This window comes from Amphiprion ocellaris, chromosome 1, assembly GCF_022539595.1.
Source record: "Amphiprion ocellaris isolate individual 3 ecotype Okinawa chromosome 1, ASM2253959v1, whole genome shotgun sequence".
NCBI classification, from domain to species: domain Eukaryota; kingdom Metazoa; phylum Chordata; class Actinopteri; family Pomacentridae; genus Amphiprion; species Amphiprion ocellaris.
Genome location: NC_072766.1, coordinates 8,844,916 through 8,870,735, shown reverse-complemented (window position 1 = coordinate 8,870,735; position 25,820 = coordinate 8,844,916). Strand labels below are relative to the sequence as shown.

At 37.8% G+C, this 25,820-nt stretch overlaps 1 protein-coding gene across 1 annotated transcript in view; it reads right to left on the bottom strand.

Moving 5' to 3' along the window:
• mettl15 (methyltransferase like 15) overlaps positions 1-25,820 on the bottom strand; it is a 51,517-nt gene that overhangs the window by 5,562 nt on the left and 20,135 nt on the right. The window contains exons 3-5 of the mRNA XM_023284282.3: positions 18,564-18,700; positions 5,912-6,103; positions 4,770-4,948 (exon numbers count right to left, since the gene is read on the bottom strand). Of these exons, the coding sequence (XP_023140050.1) occupies positions 4,770-4,948; positions 5,912-6,103; positions 18,564-18,700 (508 nt within the window). The remainder of the gene's footprint in view (positions 1-4,769; positions 4,949-5,911; positions 6,104-18,563; positions 18,701-25,820) is intronic.

Sequence of the window (25,820 nt, the reverse complement as noted above, 5' to 3'; positions counted from 1 at the left end):
ACATTGCACAATTCGTTTTTTTCTCTGGCTTTATCTGAGGTTGATGTACTCTATGTCTGTAGCATACATGCAACACAGGAAAGAATGACGATATGCAAAAGCTACTTGGATAACAGGAGTGTTATTGACTGAACAAAAAGCTGAAGTTTGTTTACGACAGCAGAATAAACAGAGATGAGAAGAAGAGCACAACTTTAAGGTCAGACAACAGATACAATGACGTATTTGCTCAAGCTGATATTGAAAAGGTTTCAACATAAAATTACTTAAATTCTGTTTGACTGTTCAGAATATAGAGGGACCACGTATATCAAATTTAATGCTTTGTCACACCACAAGGCTGTACAACGTATTTAACTTGCAAGTCCTCATGAAAAAGGTGATGCTGTAGCCTTGGTGACATGGTACTTATATGTAGAGTCAACTGGGAATATAACCAAGAGCATTCCAATGCTAACCAGCTACAACAAGCCAGTTAACTGGCAAGGTTGGAGGAATGTGTACCACCGATTCCTGTCTCACGACTTACTGTAAACTGCAGATCTTTTAAGAAGCAGTTTGTACTCCATTTATATAAAACTGAATGTTCAAGAAAGCTAATACGATAGCTTCCTCTGTTTTGGACTTTCTGGGTTTTGTTTCCTCAAAGGTCAGCACTGTCATTGTCAAGATCTGCTGCTACAGATCAACAGTGCAAATCTCAAAATTCCCTGAAGTCGAATGTGAAACATCCCCATGTGCATTTTTTTCTTTGTTTCCACAAGTGAATACACTCATTTCTGCAGCTCTCTTGCCAAGAACAGATAACGTCTGATATTTTGTGAATGCTGGAATGACTGGGCCACAAGACCACATGTGAAAGTCCCAGATATCACAGTCAAATATGTGTATATTTAAAAACTTAGAGGTTTGTTCACTGATTTTAGCTGGCAAACAATATTTTAACACTGCAAATGGGTGAGTTTTTAAAATGCATTTTATAAAGGCTGCAATGACATGTATGACTATATATATATATATATATATATATATATATATATATATATATATATATATATATATATATATATATATATATATATAAAAATTAAGTGTGAATAAAGCTTTGATTCATTCAACTAGTTCCTCCCCAAACACACACACATACTCAGACTTTAACAGAGAATGATTATACCGTTGTATTGTTTACTGCATTTTGATGCACTGTGGTTAAAGCTGATTCCTTTTCACATTTAATTCCTTAATTCCACGTGTTTTTAAATTAAATCCATCAATTTGTGGCCTTCTTGATTACATTATCTCGTAAAAAGTAAAACACTCCAACCATCCAAATGTTAGACACATAAAACTCTGTAAGTTCAACAATCCTTGTGTTTGCACGAAGACAGAAACTTACTTATGGAATCTTTTGATCAGAATTGCAAAGCAATGCAATGGTTCTGTTTCAAGAATCTTAACCGTTCATGAAACAGGCTGTACATGAACAACATCATACATAGTTATTTGTACAATCTGCATTATCATCAGAGTATCATTCACAGTGAAAACATTTTTCACCACTTCTACAAATTCAAGTATTTTTCTTTAATGTTGATTCTGCAGTGTGAGCATTTCAGCCATATATGCTAGCTAATGTTAATTCTACGACTTAAACTGATGACAGAACTAACAGAAAATTTGTAGTTGTTGGGTTTGAGTGTCAGGCTTTGATATATCTGTTGTTTGTCCCCAGCAAAACATTATTTATAAATGAAAGTATCACTCTGTAGGACCCCTAAGAAATCAGAGTGCACACAATGTGTATATACATGTTTAGTAATAATTTAATATCTTGTGCTCTTGTGTATATATATCTGTTTTACTATCGAATATGTGCATCTTTGGTTAAAAAAACAAACTTCTTTGACAATGAATGACGATGTGCTATTGGATTTTCAGGTTGTAGCAACAGGTTAATTAGACCACCATAGAAAGGTGAGTCAGTCTTACCAACCTACAGATTTCTCAATAAACACTGTAAGTAAATGATATTCTGGACAAAGAAGAATTCATGCTGTTTTAAAAGGGACGTATTTGCAATTCATTCATTCCTCCAAGAACATTTTAGGATTCAAAATCCTTCAGTAAATTTTTACTTAACTTAGTTTTGTCATATCTCATACGTACTACTCTGTATGTTTAATATTAAATGTTTCCCATTTAAGAGATGCATCAATGTTATTTGTTTTGATCCATTTAAAGGTTCAATATGGTGAAAATCTATTTTTATTGTGTTGTTTATGCCCTAAAAACTTGGAGGTGTAAAATAAGAGCTGTGAAAATATGAAGAAGCTTACTATCACCATTCTCTAGCCCACTGAGCTACATATTCTCTCAGCTTCAGAATGTTATTTAGTTTTTAAGCAAGAACTGAGAACCAACAGTCATCAAGCTAAAATTGTGCTTTTTCCTGCATCCCCACCATATGCAGTTACCACACAGTCAGTCAGGTTTATTTATTCTTGAAAGCTGCTTCTGTTAACCCTAAAACATCTCAGGCACAAGCAAACCATGTCAAATGTTCTGCTGTTGGCTGCAAGACTAAACACAAGAGACTTCATGTACTCCCAACATCTGAGGAACTTCAGATCCAGTGAATTATGTTTATATCTGATGGCAGTATCACCACAGCAATTGAAAATCCTCACTCTTAGCGCATTTGTGTGGTTAATGTGGCCATTGTTAACTTTAGCCTTGACTGTATGTCTACAAGTTGAAGCTGTGTGGAAAATTTCAGACTGATTTGAAACCAGTTAACAAGGACTGGGTGGGTTGTGTGGGTTTTCGTGGCTCCTGCTGTGCTTCAGTCCTTCACATCTGTTCTCTATGCTCTAATATACTGCATTTTAATACTACCGAATTCCCAATAAACCTGTTTTCATTTACATTTCTTCAGTTGTTGCTGTCAGTCAATAAAATAGATTTTAAAGAGAGTCTGACACTCAGCCCATTAAGACTACATTTTAACCAGTAGTCACTTCAGAGCCATTTTCAAGGTGCTGCTCTGCTACGCTACGCTACGCTACTGATTTCATAGCTGCAACGTTGTCTGACAAACTCCCCATGCACATGATTAAAAAGCAATGTCTGTGCAGTGAATTCGGCAATATTTCCACATCAAATCAGAGAGAAAGTTAGAAGCTAAAAGTCACTGATCTGTTGGTTGCCATGCAGTCAGCTGTTCTGCTCTGTTCTGTCAATCACAGATGCAGAGAGAGTCTTCTTCCTGAGGCTCAGCTGCATTTAAAGCTGCAGACAGTAAAACTGCTTGTCTAGAACAGGTCTAAAACCAGGGGTTATACAGTCATGGTAAAATGATCCATATTTGCAGCATTTTATGCTGGAAAATTGAAAGACATATTCTGGGGAAATGTGAGATGTTACTTAATTTGCTGAAAAGGGGTACAATATAGTATGTTAAATGTCTGTCTGTGCCGCTAATTTTTTCTTTGCATCAGAGAAATAAAAGCAAAGAGCCCTGCAAATGATGTTTGAATTCTAGATTCTCATTTGACCTTTATATCCCCACATTAGCATCACCATTCCAATCGTGTCACTTACTGACTGCTGTAGAAAACAATGTATATCTGGCTTGTGTAAGCTGCACACATCGTTGCAGCACAACCCATTTCTATCAGTTTTTGCATGCGTAGTTCCTGTTGTTACGTATCATTTATGTCTGGCCCCATTTGTGTAAACAACTCTAAAGCGCTGCTCATTTACAAAGTCAAGCTAAATGCAAATTTGATACATTCTTGTATAAACTAATTCAGTTAATGAGTGCTGAAGCAAACTTAAAGCAAAAATTAAACACCCTTTCTGCAGCACTAATTCTTATTTTTAGCTTGAAAAATGAATAATTTTGAATATGTAGTGCTATGCAATTGCATAATATAAATTAAAAAATAAATAAATAAAAGGAGGAAAAAATGCGTGACCAAAAGATATTTCCTTTATGATGTCTCAGTACCACACGGACACACACAAAACACACACACACTAGCCTTCGTCATTCCTCTCGTGACTACAAATTATCCCTGCCAGCATCACTGTCACAATTGGTCATAGAGCTCCCCCTGGAACTTTCTTAAATCAAGACCTCGACTGTTCCGAATAAACATCGGCGGTAACTCGTTTTGCTCTTCAAAAAAGATCAAACCAAACAGGTGCTCTTACTCACACCTGTTCTCCCAGGGTGACACTGACGCACATACTGCTCTGTGCAATAACTGTTGCAACGACATCTCGCTTGTTCAGCATCTCAAATCTGGCTCAAGTAAATAAATAAATAAATCAAAGCAATTAGCGAGGACAAATCATCAAACTTCTGCTTTATGCCCGAGCGTGTCGTGTGCGTGAGCATATGTGGACGTTTGCATGTGTGTCGGGTGATTTGTGAGAAGGGAAAAGAGGGAAAAAAGGTGCAAAAGAAGCAGTGTGGAGGAAAAGCAGCATGTGAGATACTGTTTTCAAGGCATGAGCCACATTCTGTTCCAGCCACCTCCAACTCTGCCTTTGTCTCATCTTTATCTCTGAAAAGGAAGGTGTGAAAGAAACGGCACCCAAAAGAGAGGCAGAGGAGAGGATGATGACTGAGATCACAGTCCACGTAATTTTCTGAGACACATATGTCTCACCGGGAGGCAGCCTTAATAACTCCACTCGTGTTTTATTTTCCCTGACAGCCTCCAGAATGCAGCGGGGAATTAATCAGGGTAGTGTCTAGCTACCTGCTACCACGCTGGCCAGCTGCTGTGTCCGGGTGATGGGGTTGACACGGCGTGCCTCCACAATGGCTGAAGCTATTTTCCTGGCGTGTCTTTCTTCCCCATATGCAGTGAGGATGGATGCAAGAGCCTGTTGATCTAAGGTATTCACAACGTCAGCAGCGCAGGGCATGTCGGGGTACCTACGCACAAAGAGAAGCCCAATTAAGCTGCTTGACGTCATGTCCTTGCTGACAGTGGCGAATCCTGACAACTCTGAGATACAGCTGAAAACCTTTATGGATGACAGTTATGAATAGAATGATTGTGAGGGAAGGAAAAGAGAAATGCAGCTTGTGCAACAGCTTAGAACCAGGTTATCTTATCTGGTTGCTTTGCACATTAATCTGACGTTGAAAAGGGATTCAGATATATTTCAGAAAATATTGAAGAAGCATTATATTGCTATATATTATTCCATACTCGGTAAAGGTTGATTTAAGATTGAACATGTCTGCAGTGAGACTTTAGATTACACTGTTACATTCCAGTAGTACTACACGATTTTTAGTCAATAGGAGTACGACAAGCAAATCCTTTAAAAGGTAAAATAACTCATTTAAGAGCTATTTTCATATGTTAACATAGCGGGGAAAGGAAAATGTCATGGTCATGGTATAGTTTAGGGAAGAATGCCTTTGTGGATTTGTGAAAAGAACGCTTAATGTTGGTAGGAGTTGAGACACCAACTGTGATCTTTGGTGTCAAACCCACACATTTTATACACCCACCACGAACCTGTTGTCTCCGTAAGAGTTTTGTGCAGTGATAAAGCGTCACTCTTCTTCCTCTACTACAACAAAAGAACTGTTCTATTCGGACAGCTGCAAGAAATCGCTTGCCAAGAAAACATAGGTTGTTTTAATTGCAAAAAAAGCTGTTGGGGGGGGATAAAATGTTTCACTCTGAACATATCAGACTGTTCACTGTTCATTCACTGTAAAGCCTACTGGGTCCACATGCTTGCTCATTACCTTTTGGATGTGCCCCATTATTTTTAGCTGAATTTTGATATCATTGCACCAATGAGCACTGTAACAATTTCCAGGCACTAGGAGGTCTGATAATCCAGCACACCTTACAGCTTTAGGCAGCAAATCTCCTACCTCTCTCCATCCATTCTCATATCCAAGGGTCCATCCTTGCTGAGGGCAAAGCCTCTCTCTGCCTGATCCATCTGCATGGAGGAACATCCAGCATCCAACAGGACAGCATCAATGCTGCCGGGCTTAATGTCCATGCCAGACAGCAGGGTTTCAAGCTCACTGAACCGGCCAAGCAATGGTTTCACACGACCACTGGAGGAAAGATTACCAAAAGGAATAATGCATTTAGACATCTGTATGACACTAACTCTGTTAATATAGACTGGAAAATAAAAGCTAAATTATTTCTCTGATGTCCAGTGTTTCCAAAAGCACATTTAATGTTTTGTTACTATTCAGCTGATTGATAATATGTCCCTAAGAAGGTGACGGGAGCTTAGTATAAAACTAATAAAAAGAGAATGATGGAAAAGAGCACATCACTTCAATGTGTGTGAGTATAAGTAACACACATTTATCTTCCATTTTTTAAGTTTCTCAGTTCATCATCTGAATAACATTTAAATACAATAAGCTAGTTGGCTCACTTTTCTTCTATTTTTGGCACCAAAGACAGAAAAGTAACATTGGAGAGGACAAATAAAAATAACAGTTGCATAATAAGACACCAATAAACAGAAAGCAGATCCAACAGGTTGAATAGTATCCTCAGACAAAGAGGTTAATATCAAAATGGTGCTACAGAAAACAATACTTTATAAAAGTAAACCATACACAAAGACAAAGAACACAAAAAAACACAAAGAAATGTAAGATTACGCATGTAACAAAAGAAAATGTTCACAATTTTGTATCAGAAGATGAAAATGCCTTTATAAATGTTTAAAATGTGAAGGGACAGATGAATTTGTAATTGAAATGTACTCCATATTTTACAAAAAGAGATGAGAATAAAATAACTATTATTCAGAGATTCTGCTGTGTGATGGCTGTGATAACACGGATCTAGCAGGATTACTCATTGTCAAAATAATACAGTTAGAGATACAGAACTAAGAGGAAAAGAGTTATGTGCTGTAGGGTCCCTTTTGATGACAACACAGCTCATTTTAGGTTTACTGAGAGGGTTTGAAAATCTCTTATGTTTACATGGAGAATTAAACAATAGGCCATACAATATTTTCTGACCAAAGTCTCCTTAGTAAATGAAAATATGTGTATGTATAGTTTATGAGTATGACATACTTGCAAAAAGCCTTCAGAATCTGAAGATTGTTTCAAGTAAAGGTCATTGAGAAGACAAGACATAACAAGTACATTATAGATGTAAAAGTAAAAGCAGTGGACCAAGTATACTTCCCTGAGGTCAACCACCATCACAAACAGAGAGGAAAGAGGTTACAAGTTTTACCAATTGTTATCACCTTAAATCTAAATAAAAGACCAGAGCGCAGTTTGCTCCACTGACACCTATATATAAGGAGACATGTTTAGTCAGTAAAAGATTATAAAGCTGACAGACTGGTTTCAATAAAAAATCATACTGAAATTCATCATTAAAAAAAGGCTTTAAAGTGTCAATTTTCCTGACTGTTGAGTTAATATGGTGGTGGACAAAACTTGCCAAATGAAAAATGGCCTAGTTTAAAACAAATGTTATTCCATCCGATATGAAAAGGGGAAAGAAATATAGAATCAAAAACACAAAACACTGACACTTCGTTGTTGCTATTTTGGCTCTAATTGATTCAGAATAGCTGCATCTGATCAGAGTGCTGTAGATATTGTGCTTGAATTTACATTAACTCCCAATACACATTACAGATATTAGATGTGACTGTCGATGTCACAGTTCATTTGTTTGAACCACCCACTTCGAACGGTATCAGCCCTTTAATTATCTGTTGTCATCACTTCCATTATTATGGTTCAGATTGGGCGAACTGCTCTGACTAATTGGTCAGAAGGTGTATTATCATCCATACAGATCACTGATAAACAGAAAGTAACCAAGATTACAGAGATGACTTCTTGCGTTTGTGTGAATAAGTGCATGTAAGATGTTTCAACAAACATAAACTGAACTATAATCTCTTATTAAACCCATCCAGGTAGTTTTGGTGGCTAAACTTAACCAAGCCATGACAGAAAACAAAAAGTATGTAATAGAAGTAAAACAAAAGTCTAAAAATTAAAGTGAAGAAATAACCTGTTTTCTTGTTGACAGTTCAGCAAATGACTTACATGGCTTCTTGCACACAGTATTCATTTTTTGTAAAGATTTTCCCCAAAATTCATATAACAGATGTTGTTGATAAATGTGATATTTGTGAAGATGAAGAAGACAAAATAAAACATTAATCTAGAAAAATGGAAACCTGTCTTAAACCACATATTTAAACATGAATCTAAAAACATCATTTTATATTATAAAAAAAGAACTTCAGTTACAAATTACTGTTAACTGAATCATTTTATTGGTCAAGTTTCATAACCAGAAATCCAGATTGTTTAAATTTCCTATCCATTTAGTTACTAAATTCAAAATTATGTACTCTGTTAAATATATTGATAGCAAACTAATAATATCCAAATAAACTTGTGTAAATCCTCTGCACCTGTATTTTTACTATTAACCTTTTTTATTTATTACCTTAACCTTATAAATATGAATACTATATTCATTATTAATTTTTCTTCTATTTGTATTACTGACATTTCATGTCTTATTGTACCTTTAAGCCTGTGCAGGCTACGGGGTAACAGGAGGCAGCAAGGACTGGTCTTTCACTTTCTCTAACCTTTAGGCCACTCAACGGCAGAAAACGTCTCCTCTTCTATTTGTGACACAAAGACGATGCATACGGACACGTGAAAACACCCACACTCAACATCTAGCAAGGTAATTTCAAGCAAACATGTTTTGAAGAGAGACCATGAAAGATCTAGGATTCATCAGAAACTTTGAAAAGGTTGAGTAGCTTTTCTGTGACCCTTTTAAAAAGAATCAGTTATTTTCTTTGGAAGCCGTCTTAGTTCGCCTATTGACATCCTTCCTTGTATCTGACGGAGCAAGACTCTGTGTACTCACTTCCTCATGCACGAGTGGTGAGATCCTCAAGCCACGTTCATGCATTTTTCATGTGACCTTTTAACATTGTGTGAACAAAGATGATGGCAGTGTTAGCATCTATACATTAGGAGCAAAAAGGTCTTCTGTTGCCTTCTCCAAGCAGTCAGTTCCCAAAAATAAAAAAAAGGTTTCTAAGAAAGTTGCTACTCTGAAAACCAAAGTGACCAAAATATCTAATTGTTATCTCAACATGACAAACTCGTGTTGCACATAAAAGACTCATAGCAAAAAACACATTCTTATGTGGCCCTCATGTTTTAAAAGTTGAAGTCGTATGTTTCAAACCTTAAATGGGACCTTGTTGTGACATCTGGTGAAGGAAAAATGACATGACTTTGGTAAAAATAAAACATCACGTCACATGTCGGAAAAAAATCCCGCTTAAAATTTGATGGCTCAGAACCTACAGATCAATATTTCTGGTGTCCATTCCTCTTTGTTTCATTAATTCAATACCATGTATTTCCAGTTTGCCTGCTATTTGAAAAAAACATGCTGCCCATGTCAAGGCATTCACTCATGATGACACATTTGTGAGCTTGTACAACTAAGTCATGTCTTGTATTTATGGTGGACAGGCTTAAATGTTTAGAAGAGAGGGGTATCATCATCAAAGTGAGTGAAAACAATTGTATAATGTGCCCTAAGATCAATATGCAAAGCTCTTTTATGCTGAGAATAACATGACAAGTTGATCTCATGTTGTTTGTTATCAGACAACAGTTACTGGACCTTGTTAGTGCAGCTCTGTCTATTCTTGAAAATGCCTAGTTAACCTCTTAAGCCCGTGGCTATATTTTTCTACCTGAAATCCCATTGCCATCCTCAGATTTAGTCAGTAACAGCTGCAATGCACAATCTTGGGCTCTGGATAAGAAAGACATGGGAGAATTTTGAAATACTGTAAGTCTCCTAATCTTTATCACCAGGAAAGAATAAAATTTAAAAACCCGTAGTGAAAATTAACATTTTACAGCTTTATAACAATGAGACAGTAAACACTGATGTTACTGAACCTACTTTAAGAATTCTTAGCCCTCAAAAAAAGGCAATGGATTCCATTTTTAGAACAGAAAAGGCCTTGTTCCAGCATAAGGACCTTCAGAATTCAACAGGTTGAGGTATAATGTGTGATATATAGTTTGACATCTATGCCAATAAAAATCCATTATCTCTATTCTTAATTTTACTGTTTACCAAATAACTGTCTTCCTTAGAATCATGTTATGAGAATCATTACATGACAACAATCATGACAACTGAATATACACAAAGGCTAAACACAAAAAGCATCAATTTTGTGCGCTGTTTAGTATCATAAACTTCAAATAAATAACTAATTTGCTAAATACTTTCACCAATCAGAAGAGAGAGCCACCTGCAGTCATTACTGACCCTATACAGTGTAGTTTATATCCATAACAAATTAAACAGAGATAAAATAACTATATTTACTAATATTTCTAGCTTGAGCAGCTTTAGTAGGCAACACAGCCTGGATTTGGATTAAACCTAATGTTAACATTAGCCAACACTGGCTATCTGTGGTGAATCAAAAAGAAGCAAGTCTCTGCTTTTGAATGTATGCAATGTACTTTCAAATGCCTCATTAAATCTGATGTCTCACCCATCTTTAAAGCAACTAGCAACCTGTGCACATCGACTGAGTCACTGCTCTCAACACATGAACCTCCATCTGGAGGAGAAGGCTTGTTGATTTTAGTGCACGACTGCCATGTGTAAGCTAAACCACAATGAGCTCTCAACACTCATCAAAAACAATCTACCCTTAACCCCTCTGTCCTTTCTGTTGGAACAAAGGGCAGATTGGACCTCTGGTACATGTAGAGATTAATTTTAGTTTAAGTGTCTGTACAGCTAATTGCAAAATGCGATTAAATATCTACAGATTGAAGCCCTGTGAAAGTATATGTGGTATTAGCTTCCAAGTAGCAACTGTTTTGCAGATTTTCTGCAGTATTTCTGACATTTTGTTGTTTTTTGTGGTAAAATAACACAATCCTAAGTATCTATTAAAACAAATATGGCTATATAATGGGATATCCACTTGACTGTTTACCAGCTGAAGCTGTTAGATGTCATTGGTGTAACCTGAGTCCTTGTGTTTACATATTTATGTACATAGTGTATTGACTGATTGATCGCAGTATTTTCACTGTCACCAACTGCTGTCTCTACGTGAAATTGCTCCTCTGACGGCATGAAAACTCTCCTCAGATATTGTACTCAATTTGAAACATGCCCTTTTTTTATGTACCTTACAACGACTCCACCTTTCTCAAGATTAACAAGGGGTGTTGAAGGGAAGAACACAAACTGGCAGGTCCTCTATTTCAAAACCCACTGAAGACAAAATGGCAAGGGAGAATCTCACCCACGCTGCCTGGGCCTTCCTTTGCTTTGCTGTTGTTATTCACTATCCTGCACAGTGATTAATTTGTTGAAAAATCTATAGTAAAGGCTTTGTTGTTCTCCCCCATCACCTGCGCAATCCCTTTCTGTTACTGCCTCCTCAGTAGCACTCTACCCACCATCTCCAATTTCGACATTTTTTTTCATTTTTCAAAGTTGCAGCATAAACTCTTCTTTGTGAGAGTTTGGAAACTTTCTTTTCTTGGTTTTAGAACATGTTATTTGTTCTGGATTCTACTTGGAGCCTACTTCCCCAGCTGAAGGTGCTGCGCTGATGATGATGGGGCTGTTTTCTCAAAGCTAGCTGTTAAATTTCACTGCAGTTTGGTGCTGCAAAGGCAGCACACGGGTGAGCTTATTCCATGCAATTAAAGCTTTAGGTGGCAATTTTTTTCATATGTTTGAGTGACAATTTTACACAGTCATTTAATGTGACGCATTACAAATTTACTAACGTAGCTGTGAAAAAACTATAAAGATACATACTGTACTGTTAAGTAGAGCTGCACAACGTATCGTTTCAGCATCAACACTGCGATTGGCACATGTGCAATAGTCACATTGTAGAAAGTGCAATATGACATAAGGCTACCTAACTGAAACACACCATGTTACAACTTTTTTTTCTGTTTGGTACAAAAGTAAGTATATTAGTGACCTCCTATTACCATATGAACAATCCAGATCACTGAAGTCCTCTGGTACAGGTCTGCTCTCTGTTCCCAGACTCAGAACCAAAAATAGAGAAGCAGCTTTCAGTTTCTATGCTCCACACATCTGGAACAAACTTCTAGAAACCGGCAGATTTGCTGAAATGTTCAGCACATTCAAATCAAGGTTAAAGACCTATTTATCTACTGTTGCCTTTACTGTTGCCTTTGATTGACCATCTTAATACCAGCACTGCACTGTCACTCTAATACTGCACTGTAACCTTTAAAGTGATTTTATTTTATCTCTTTTTATCTGGGTTTTAGTTTTAGTTTTTATGATCATAAAATGTCATGCTGATTTTACTGCTTAAACTGTTTTATTTCTATGTATGCTTTTAATGTCTACCTTTTAAATCATCTTTGTTATGTATTTTCTTTTCCATTGTAAAGCACTTTGAATTGCTTTGTGCACAAATTGCGCTATAGAAATAAACTTGCCTTGCCTTACCGCCAGAACTGCTGTATTATGTGATTATTCCTGAGGTGTTTTTCACAGTGTGTGAAAACAACACCAGGTTTCTGGAGAAATTAGGACTTCCTGCTGTGCTCGGCACCAACTACTTCAACTACAACTCTTTCAATGATGAACTATAAAGTTGTGGATGGTGGAGATTCACCTCGCACTTTCTGTCATCATACCAAACATTTATTTTAAGCACCATTTGTTTTCCAGGCACACGACAAATTTTTTTGTCACTCGTACCCTTGCGGACACAGAAAGCATAAATTGGTCTTTATTCAGTCATTTTATCAGTACTTGCAACACGATTTCAGCAGATATTACATATCATAGCAACTACAGCACCTCACCTCAAAAACACTGTGCCTCCAATGTGCTCTCAGCATTCTCAGTCCTGCACAGTTGATGCATGAATGAGAAAACGTGAAAACGAGAAGAGTGGTGCAATTAACACATTTTATCACAAATGGGATCTCTGCTATTTTGTCATATTCGTATAAATTTTATTTTTTTTTTAAACAAATAATTTAAAATCTGCAATTTCTTTAAAGTCACACAGTCAAAGTTTCGTAATTGCTAGTTACAATATAATTCTGAAAGCTCAACAACGCTAATTGACGACTGGTAATGAACTGCTTTGTCTAATTTTTAGTTATTTGAATTTATAATTAAAAGGTATAAATGTCTGCCCTCACCCAGGTGATGAACGTCCCTTCCAATAGACACTGCGACTTTTTCTACAACACGTTTTGTAAGCCACTGATGGATTTAAAAATATGCAAAACAGTTACATAACATTTCTAAATTATTAACTTCTTTATGTGGCTTAGACACAGAGTTGGAGATATAAATGCCTTATGTAAGGTCTTATATTATTAAAGAGGACAAGTTTCAGTGGTGTATGTGCTGAGGTTCAAGTGTGGGCTTATAATTGCTTAAGAGATCTGAGCTATTTATAGTTGTAGCACCCGACAACATTGACATCATGCACTTTTTTGTTTTGCTGCCATCTCAGTGGATCAACCTAATAGTGAATATGATTTTCCCAAACTCACACTATGACTGTCCAAAGAGTTGCAGACTAAATCAAGGAATGATTTCAATGACAAAGATTAGGAACCAATGCTGAAAATATTAGTGTAGGTCAGTGGTACAGAATAAACCACTTAGATAAAACTACACGCTGACTCATTTGATTTTTCATCCATGCAGTGGTCATATTGGTTCACCACTGTCCTGACTGTTCATGTGACCATTCATCTTCACCTTAGGTACCTGCAATGACTTCAGCGAGACCTTTTTATCTCAGATAGTGCCATTGCCAGTTCAAAATGAGATCTGCCTCTTATTTCCCTCCATTATTTCACCCTTTTCCTCTTGTCTCTGTACAAAGTAGACTCATAAAGCCACAAGATAAGCACTTTTTTTTAGCTGAAGGTGAAACATTTTCAACTTACAAGGCATTCATGTCAGGTTGCACTGCCCTGTGCGAATTTACATCTAATTGTGTCTTTCCATTCCACTTGGTATGCAATCGTGTCCTCTCTAAATTCCCCTCATGTTCCGCCTAAACACACAGTAAGTCTCGTTTGAATCACGTTCAAGGTATTTCCATGTTATCCTTCAATACAAAGAAATGGCTAGAAAAGCATCAACAACTGTTAAGATGTGTGTATTTAATTATGAAAAAGTGTCTATAGGCTGCTTTGAACCTGCTGAAGAAATTAACAGATTCTAGTTTTACATTTTTAAGTGACAAAATGGCACAGTGTTATAAAGCAGTATGAAATTAATAATCCATTTAGTCTTGTCACCCATACTTTAAACACTGAGCAAACCTGTTTTAAACTGTAGCAAAACAAATAAGTAAAACAGATTATTATATGGTATAATGCAATGTACTGAGAATTTTCTGTCTGCTGTTCGTGGTCAGTCTGCTTTAAATTGTTTACTTTGCATATAAAGCATCGATGTGTCCTCAAAAACCATTCCCTCACTAAACACTTCCTCGCATTCACTTGTTCTTGTCCATCTGGAATAAGAGTACATTCTGTGAGGACATCAGGAACCTTCACAGCAGCCTCAGTTTGAGTGCAAGCTCATTCAACATGATGCTGCCTCTTCACAAATCAAGCTTGAAATATTCCCTTGTGTTGACCTGCTCAGTTCCTTTACCTGCGTCACTGAAGCCTAAGACAAGATGCTGATTGATTGCTTTCAGCAGGGGAGCAGTGATGAAAATATCTACAGTCCAGTAAAAAAGAAAAGAAAGGATACAAACACAGAGAGGCAAGTCTTTAAAAATTCATTTTTTTCACTAAATTACCTCAGTTGACCTAAAGAATGTTAGAAAAAAAAAACTCCCTGCTACCTATTCATCTACTATTTTGGCTTTAGTGAATTTGTAACCAAATGGCTGTTTCCTCATTCAGCAGTCTCCTGTAGCTGTTCAATAACTGCTTCCCTGCTGATTCTCCACTTTAATTTCATCCCCTTTATTTCCCGTTATGAAATGTTGCGTCACCAAAGACGAAAGTTTCCAAATATGGAAATCTACACTTCCCTGGATGTCGCCTATGATGTGTGACTGATTGATGGATTGAGGTTATTACTTAGCTAGTTAGAGCTGAAAGAATGCAACATTACAACGACTAGAACACTTAGCTTAGATTTTTACAGGTAAAATAAAATCCAACCGAATAATTCTGCATGAAGAACAATAAGAATACTTTAACTGTCTGAAATGTGCAATCTGTTTGACTCAACCTACTCAAAGTAGTTGATCTAAAGTGCCTTAGAACACATTGAACAGAGACAGCATGCAAGAGAAGAAAATAAAAAGACAAATATCTACTTGCATCTTTGGCCACTTGGCAGAATTAGTGCAGTTTAGCAAAATTTTCTGACACATTTGTTTCTTCAGCACAGATTCTTGATGGGGTTTAAGTAAGGACGTTGGGAAGGTCAGCCTAAAACATTCACTCTAGCCTGATATAACCATTTCTTTACCACTCTTGATGTGTATTTGGGGACAATCTCCTGTTGGAACCCCCATCTGTGTTCTAGACCCATCCTTTTGGCTTATAATTTTAAATTTTTCTGAAGAATGTGGAGGCAATTCTCCTTTTTGCTGCGCCAAGGAACGTGGCAGGTTTATGTGACGATAGGCGTAAGTTTATGTCTGTTTTTCTGTGCGCAACATTACTCAAAAACGGAATAACAGATTTAGATGAAATTTTCAGGGAAGGTCAGAAATGACACAAGGACCACCTGATTAGAGCTATGGAGTGATGCGGCTTATAGTCTGGATCCATGGGTTTGGTAAAGATTTCTGTATCATTGCGAGATAGCAGCACAGTATCAGCTGATAATCACATGATTGTGATCCTACTACAAATCCACCGCTGTGGACTTATCGGGATTTATCCGTCGGAAATCACACAACGACTGGGCAGCCTTGGTGGAGTACTGCGTCCTCTGAGTGCTTTTCTTGTTCAATATTAGATTTAGTTTGTGTAAAGCAGCAGTTAATTGTCACCAAAACAGCCACAGAGCATCATACCGCTACCACCATGCTTCAGAGCAGATTTGGACTTCTCTGGGTTAAAGACCTAAATGTCACTCTTCCAAACATATTTCTGGTCATTGTGGCCAAATTGCTCATTTTTGTTTCATGTGACAACAGAACTTTCCTCTAGAAAGCCTTTTCTTTGTCCAGGTTGTCAGCAGGGAGAAGTCATTGAAAACTCAAGACTGCCATGATATACATGGTCTTTCCAAGTGTGTGTAAACATTTTGTGATGACTGTAGTTAGCTATTGAGCTACATCTATTGAAAAAAAAAAATCCACTGAAAAGGCAAAAAGCGTAGATGACATTGAAACAGTCGTACAAGCTATCAGAAATGGAATGATGGAAATAATTTCTTCAATTGTCATGGAAATGTTACCACAGCCACTGCTACTTTCATATAAAAATTACATATACACATCACACCTAGTGGACACATGCTACTCTACTTGCTACTTAGATTAAAACAAAATGAAAGAACTCCACCCTCAAAAAGTGGGATAACATGATGACAATCACACATTTAAAACAGCAGAAGCTGACGCAAAGTGCTTTTCATTTGAGATGAAAGACTAACATTACAAATTTACGCGACTAAAAGAAAGTAAAATATGAATACCCTTTTCGGGTCATTTTAAATGTGAAGGTCAAAAGCTTACAATATTATAGAGAAAAACCTAACAATTCCTTTTGAGCAAGCACTTGGCCACAGCGGAGAGGGAAATCTCCCAATGAAACGTCCAGCAAATCAGGCTGAAGGAAATTAAACAAACTCTAGTATTTAGTCAGATGACTTTGTTAGATTGTCAGCAAGGTATTCACATTATTTATTTCAATTCCATTACGTGCCAAAATCTTATTTGTAGAATTGACAATATCTACAAACAACAAACACATGAAAAAACAATACAAAACACACATAGCATAGCAGAGCTAAAGAGAATCAATCCATAATAAAAGCTGAAAAGATTTCCACACCTAAGAGAGAAAAAGCATTAGTATTAAAACATTTTAAATATGTCAAATAAGGACAAAGAACCAATAGGCAAAGGGAAACTATAACAAAGTGGGCTTCCAAAGTGCACCAGTGTTTCCTGTCCTGATGTGACAGCCAACACGATGTTAGCACAGCACATACAAATAGTTAATAGCATTCTGTGTGACCCCATATGTACTTGCCTTTTTTTCACTTCAGATTTATAACATTTATTGTGGGCACAACTACTGTGGTGCTTCAAGCGCAGGGAAGTCATAGCAACAAGAAGAATGGTGCAGAGAATAGCAAGGCTGAACATGCAGGAGACAAATCCCATTAAAGACATGGGTGAACATTATTCTGGGAACAGCAAGTTACTTTCTTAATATGCTTTTAAAGTGTTTGGACATTAAATTATTCTGTGTGTGCTGTAAAACAGGCTTCGCTGAGTGACACCAACACAAAACAGTTTGCATCGAGGCTCTACTTTCCTCAAGACATGGGAGTACAGAGGAGAGAGAAAATCCTCTAACCCTGTTGTGTGGATGGACTGCGTAGGCTGCCAGGGTCTTTTACTCAGGCTTCCAATAATATTGGTTAATTGCTAGATTTCTCTAGCCTCTCTCAACTTGCATCAGGAGTAGGCGTGGAAGAGTTTACAGCGGGGGTATATTGCTGCTGACAGAATACAGTGTTCTCATTCTCTCTCTCTCTCTTAATTGTCATTCCCTGCTCACAGGCACATTTCTCCGGCAGATTCCCTTGAGAGAGGTTTCCCCAGAATCTACGTAAAAGGATTCCTTCCCACGCCATGGTCTTAGGAACATCTCATTTTCATCCTCCCGCGCCTTGCTCATGCACACACACACTCCCTCTCACCCTGGCATTGTGTCCTCGTGTCTCCCTGTTCTTTCACTCTTATGTTTTCATTTTCTTTTTTTCCTCCCTCCCTCCACTTTTTACCACCTTCTCCCCCCCCCTCCAATAACTTATAGATCCTCTGTGGGAGGCAGCATCTCCCTCACACTGCATGCGTGGGCCCTTACTCTGACAAATGACATGCTGGGCCCACCAGCTTTGCGTGGGGGGTGAAAAGCTTTAAGTTAAGAAGGAAGAATGGATTTGATTGGATAGTGAGACTCAGGGGCTGTATCTTGGCAAGCAGCATTTGATCGGGCTCAGGGAAGAAGTGAGAAGTAAAGGGAGAACTGCAACACTATTGTATATCAAACCGACGGATTGTTTTCTTTCTTAAGAAATAACGGCCACAAACCCAACACTGCTCACAATTGTCAAGCTGTCAAGTGTGATGATAAAAAATTTATGGTCAAACATTAGCTGTGATATAAACATTTGTCTAGACAGTGTGTAGCTTTAAGCTTTAACTTGTGTTTTGGTCTAGCTGATCTTTTTCAATAAATCACTTACGAGTGTTTCTTGGCTAACTGCTGGGCCAGAGAAATTGCTGTCGGATCTCGGTCTAAGGCCAAAACTGTGACTTCGGGAACCGCATTCAGTATTGCTCCGGTATGACCGCCACCTCCAAATGTCATGTCCAGGACCACCTACATGCGAGAAAGCAAGAAAGCAACACATTCTTCTCACAACAGGACTCCATATATGTGATTCATCATCATAATCTTCTCATCACAATGTTAGTTCAGTGTGTTTAATTCACATTGACATGCGGTTGTTTTATATCACTTTTGTCTCTATTTCTCTTACTTCAGGACACTTAATTCAATATTATAGCAAAAACTAAAACAGTTCTCCAAGTTTGAGATTGAAATCCTCAACATACATACTTTTATTTAACTGAAGAAGGGTGAAGAGGGAAAAATAACGCTCATAATTCAACTGTAAATCTTTCATGATTACAGTTTTCTTCTCAGTTATACTTACATTGTGCATCCTAAGCGCCTTGCCTATTGTATACCATTCACTGGATTTGCATAGAAAATCAAAAATTCTTCTTAAAAAAAAAAAAAAAAAAAAAGCCGGAAAAAAGCCATTTGGAACCTTTCTCATATGGCGTAACACCGGAAAAACAAACCAGAATAGTTTCTTTTGCTTTGGATGGGATTCGGATTTGTGCTTTTTTTTCGTCAACGTCATCCTTTCTGTGGCAGAAACATTTCCAGAAAACTGACATTGTATTTGTTTTTGCCACCAAATCTTCCTTTTCAGCGTTCCTCGCTTATTTTGCTGTGCACTTGTAGAGCCTGCATGTCAACAATCTCTGTCTGTGTATCCTAGAACCTGTAAATCGGATAGATTTTATCACGTCAGACAGACTTCGCTTGTAGATTAGTCATGGGAAATGAGAATGGGGGGAGTTTTCTTTTCGTGTGCAGCAGTAAAACAAGTCGTAGCATGACGATTTCAAGTTAACTGGCCCTACTTCACATTGCACCTCCTGTGATGTGACTACTGCACACATTGCGATGTCGATGCTAAAATTATATAACGTGCAGTTCTAAAATATGCCTATCATTACAGATTCTGCTTAATAAACCCCAAATATATCCATCCTCTAAGAGAGGCACACTGTAGTGTTTATAGTACTCTACAAGTTCTTTTTTGTTGTTATTTTGTTCTGCACTCATTCTAATAGGCTCTTCTGGGTTAGTAATTTACTACGGTAACAAAAAAATCCACTGCCACAAGAGGAACATGTTTTAATTGGTTATAATCTCTTACAGTTCTAGCAAATGTCAGTGATTGCGTTGCTTTCTTTTGAAGTCTCACTGTTTTTTGGTGGGACAATTAAATCATTATTTATTCTCCCTTTCAACAACCAAAAGCATCACAATAAAAAAGATTTAAAGTCTCAAGTTTGAAAGCTTTAGCCTTCATGAGACCGAAACAAAATAAAGTTTCAGAATCGAAATTTCAATTCAGTTGAAGCTGTTGTAAATCAATGTATGTGTATGAAGAGTTAATTAAATCGCGGCATGCAATGTGAAAAGAGTTGATTTTAGCCACAAATCTAAAGAGAATCATCCCCCGACTCTGCACAGAGCATTTGAGTTTTTTCAGCTCATTGTTGTGGTTTTCTGGGCCACAACTTTCCTGAGCTTTGTTTCCCCACGCTCTCATCAGTATCATTTTCAGCAGCAGGAGGTAGCTGTTTTCAGCAACAAAGCTCCAATAAACTGGATATGCAGATATGTGATTGCAACTTTAAAGTAGCAGTCATCTCAGCCTTTAAGCCTTGATTACGATGTCAAAGTTGGATTTTTCAGAAAGGTCTGATATGTTCGAAATGTATTTGCCTGAAAACAAATATGGATACTTCATATCAGCCAAAGGCTGCCATTCAGCGTAACTGGACCCAAATTAATAGAAGTGCTGCTATTATATTAATGCACATTACCTTGATCCTCACACAAACAACTCATCATACAACTGCCTTCATGATGAGAAAGCTCACAAGTCGTTTCCATGGAAATATTTCCCATCTCTACTAACCTTCTTTATCAATTCAATCCATGAGATTACCTGAATAAATAAAGGTTCTATATACTATTTGTCCAAAGATAAAAATGCACCATACAGCATCAGTGGAGAAACTCTACAGCACTTTTCCTAGTTATAAAAACCCAGGTGTTCTTTCCTCCTGTTACTGCAATGCACAACTGACATGGATTTACACCATCAGAGAGAAACTAATGGATCTTGTCTCATCATCAGTTTATTGTGATATTATGGTCTAAACAGTCAGCACACTCACTTCAGGTGCTCTAAATTATAGTAAAGAGGTGAAGCACTACTGCAAACTCTTTGCTTTTGGTGGTTTATTGTTTCTCAGTCGTTGTCTAGTGCTTACATATGAACCCAAAATCCAAAAGCTAAAGTCCTTGATCCCAGAAGTACAGCTATCTAGACCATCTCAGAGTCTGAAAAATAGAAATAAATAAGTGTAGGTCTACCATGACATGTTTGGTCAGAAAAAAAATCATTGTTTTGATTCCCTGATGAAAAATTTGAGGAGAAAAAAATATAGTAACCTAAAAAATGATTATAGCTTGTAAGAAAAACCAAAAGTCTGTATTTTTCAAGTGGCAGAATAATAAATATTTTAACGTTTATTGTGAAACTGAACAATGTTAGTTCTAATTGCTTTGAGAAGGATTACGGAGAAAATAGTTAGTATTATGAGTCTTTATTTACTCGAGAAAACAGTTGTTACTTTCCACTTTATATAAAACTGATGCATGAGAGGACAACCACAGAGAAAATGTGTCAATATCTACATTCTCAGAAGTGCATGTCAGTGTTGTGAGCGTTTAACTATCTAACACAATTTATTAATCAAGTCATGAGAGTGAGGGAGTGGGAAAATGTTTTATCAAGGAAATGTGCAATACCTGCCAACCATCCTGCAGCATCTTTGCTGTTAGTCGAGTAAGCTGATAACTCAGCTGTATCCATGGAATAACACTCGCAAAGCAGAAAACATCTCCTGTCCAGACATGACTCTTCTATATTCCTAGACTGGTACAGCTACAAAAAAAAATCTCAACCTGTTCAATCACTGACTGAACAGTCCGAGATTGTCTGAATAATTTGCTTGATTATGCTTTACTTTTTATTTTCTACATTTCTGCCCAGTGATTTATTCTAATGTCAGCAAATGGTGGGGAACAGATGTAAAATGACACAAAAGGAAATGCCAGCTATTCCCCACAAAAACATTAAACATGCCGATCGATAGTGACGTCGAAGGTGGGGTGTGTGCGTGCATGTGTGAGGGAAGAAGTGATCAATGGCGGTTCCCTCTCCTTTCCAGCGCACAGCAGCAGATGGGGAGGGGGTGTGGGCTAGTGGGATGAGTCACACGCATAATGAACTTGCCTGTTGTGCTATTCAATACAAAAGAGGAAAATGAAAACAGAAACACAAACAGCAAAGTAGGCTGGCTTTTATCAAAACAGTCGACACAAGCAACTAGGAGACAAACTGGTCCTCTACTGGAGTGTGCAGCACTTGTCACAACAATCTTTTGTCACATCTTGAGGAAGCTGTGGCCAAAAGAGCAAAGGTAAAGCTTGTTTATTTCAAATGACAGACAGCGGATGCTCAATATTCTTAGAGGCGGATGGTTGGAAATATAAATACTGTATGTTTATTCTTGTTTGTATCACTGCTGCACCGAGTACAGTCACTATCCATTTTTATGAGGTTCAATGTAAGTTTCACCCCCTTTGCCCTCACACACATCAAATAAACTAAGCCAAAAATTAAGTGCATGCTACAAAAATTGAAAACTGGATGTTTACAAGGTCATTTATGAGGTAAATTGAAACTCTACTTGCTTCACCCTGAGGGAAAAACAAGCTTCTTCAAACGACCTGAATGCTGTTGTGAAAATCTTCCCTCTTTCAAAAAAAAGCCTGCTACTTCTGCCACCAGATGGACAAAACAACTTCTTGAAAGGATCTGGTGATAATGGGTTTGGCATTTGCAATGATGATTGACACCAAACTTGGGAATGAGTCATTCACATTGATATTTCATACAGAGGGGTGTCAGCGAGGCTCTCACCTAGCCCGATGCCTTCCCAGAGAAAGCAGCAGACTGGAATTAAGCCAGAGCACAACATGGGTGATCTCAGTCTTTAAATGCAGAGATGATACCTAAAATAAAAGTAATTACTATCGTCTGTGTTTTACACTCTGTTAAGTGTGTGCAATATCTGCCTTTCCCAGCAGAGGGAACAGGAGAGTTAGGAGTGGTCCGAGTGGTGCAGTCCAACAGTGGAGCTGCAAGGTGCTATAATGCAGGACACCTCGGCAGTCATCCCACAGCATTCTTAATGAGAGCTTTTCTGCCCAAAAGGGAAAGATAAACACATCATAAACTCTTATTTGGTATGTTGAATCAAAAACACCTCCAGAGAGATTTTGCAACCACAGATGATGAGGGGGAAAAGTCCAGTTTTTTTGCATTAATGAGATTTTGCAAACAAAATACAGCTCATGCAACCCTACATAATATGCTGGCCACATGGAAAAAGAGGCCTCATCTCAGGCTTTCTCATGGTTGAATTCATTAGGAAAAGGGGAACAGGAACCTGAGAGAAGCCTGAGTACTCACCTAAATCCTACTTGTGACTCCCCAGCCCAGGTCAGTTACAGTGGGGGATCTAAAATGTCATTGAGGGGAGTTTTTACAGATCTTGTTACACTAACACACAGACCATTAGGGAGACAGATACACAGGTACAGGATCGCTTTTCTTGTCGCGTCCGTTGCCATGGCAAGAGTGGAGGTAACCGGTGTGCATTTCTTTTTCTGTCACACAAAGTTCATGGCGAGATACAAGTGTGCACGAATTTGGCAGGTTTGCAGCATGATGAGAATTGTATGAACAGATACAAGTTGTGATTATGGGGATAATTTTGATTTTATAAACTGCAGAGAGCAAGTGAAGCATCTACATACGTGGCAATTACCATTGTGCACTTGACTCTGGACATAAATCTCGCACTTAACACCGCTGCTAGGCTCAAACTATATCAGTATTACCTTACAATATAATTACTATTTAATGCCTGAAGTACTAAATTAAAGCTTCAGATTTGTCTATTTCTATTTTTACACTTAACAGCCACATTTTGATTTCAACTTTACTTGAAGAGGGTGTAGTAGAGTTATTCCCTTCTCTACTTTATTTAAATGAACGTAATAGTACATTGGTATAGCAGGTAGGAGGCGGACGTGCACAAAACAGATGGCCGGTGAGAGCAGACAAACTCAAAAGGCATGAAAGCTTCCCACAATTATTCCGTCAAGAGATTATGTTGATGGTGATCAGTCATGTCTTCGACGCATGCAGCCTTCTGCCTCACCTACCTAAATTTAAAGTGTACTAAACGTACTACGTGTGCAAAGCGAGAGTAAGTACGAGAGTGTGAGTGAATGAGTGAAGAAGTGATACAGGAGCACAAAAATGTTGACAAAACTCTTTGCCAGAGGGCTCCTTCCAAATGCCTCTCTGTATGTTGGACTAATCTCTCTTTTGTCAAAGGAATGCTGCAGAGTAACGACAAATACTTTCATTCCTCTTCTATTCAGTGCTGCTTGCACTCTTCGGGCACGAGTGTAAATAAACGTACCCGAGGAGGTATTTGAGCCAGTTAAGACAAGACATGTCTACACGCGTAAGGACGACATTAGTTCATTTGCCTACAAAAACACCCGTCTGAAGTAGTTTGTAGGTCACTTCCAAACTGAGAGTGAACAAATCCTGTTGGAGGCACTAACAAGTCATGAAAAAGGGCAAGTCTCTTGTCAGAGTCTGTCAAGTACATATGCGAGTCTTAAAAGTATTTTAGTGTGACTGTTGTTGAAGTGTCTCCTGATGTTGGAAGGCTCGGTGTCCTAATCAGAAACAGAAAATGATTATGGGACGTTCGATGGGGAAAAAGTGACCGGGCTGTTAGAGAACTTTGTTACAGCTCACATAGGGATATTAAATCATGATGTTTTTCCAGTGGCATGAACTTATCCTAGCAGATGAATGTGCACCAGTAAGGAAAGTATTGTTATGGACTTGGTCGCTATAATTTTGAAGGGTCAAGGCTGTATAACAAAACTGAAATCCAACTATAGGCTTTCTATTGGCTCCATACTTCCCATCTGTAAGGTAAAGTGTGAGATAGAGATATGTCTAAAACGACAATTATACCTGTAATAAGGTGTCAAGAAACATGTGGCTATAAGAATGGCAATGCCTATACTGGTGTATCGGCCATTCAGTCCTCCTGTGGGTCCGACACTTTGGACCACAGTTAAATGTCACGAACACTAATGAATGGATTATTGCCATGAAATCTGGCGCTGATATTCATGGTCCCCAAAGAATAAATTCTAATCTGGTGAATGTCATCATCTATAATTGTAGACGACATATAATTAATAATGCACTGCTGCTGAGCAAATAGGAAAGCGACTTGCAGATTCAAAAGAGCCGGCAACGGAATGAGAATAAAATAAGAATTAAATATTTGGATACTGTATAAATCCTACTGACATGCTAACACTTCACACCTGACAAGCAATTAGTTGCAAATAATATGATCATCCCTTCTCCCAAAACAATACAATATTGAAAGGAGTCTATTGAAACTGCTTATTTTTGTGCCACTCTCAAAAGCGAAATGAAAACTCCCTTTTGAGACCACCATGATTATTCAGCTATCAAAGCTTTCAATGTTCAGTTTTTGATTCATCAATCACAAAACAAAGCTGACATGATTTTGCAAAGGGAGCAACAGGAAGGTGCGACTTCAAACCAAGCATCTTCCCCTGAGGAAAATGTGACTGGCTGGGAAAGAGAGCAGATGAAGAGCAATATACTAACAGAGATGTGTAGTATGCGTGTATCATGTACTGCTCAGCCATATCCACAGAGGTACAGTGTATATGCTGCGAAAAAGAAGTAAAAAAAGGGGACTGTGTAGTGTCAGTCGTGTATATTGAAAATATTAAAGTTTTGATGTACATAGCATCAGAAAGAAATTTCTCTAGCTGCTAAATGTTGGACTATCTTTACAAGCTTTCTGCACATAGTTACAAAGACTGACTCAACCTTCTTGGGTCATCATTTAAGCCAATTTTTAAGCTTTTTTTTCTGAGACATCCCTTTTTTGGATTGACTGCAACAGAACATAGACTATTG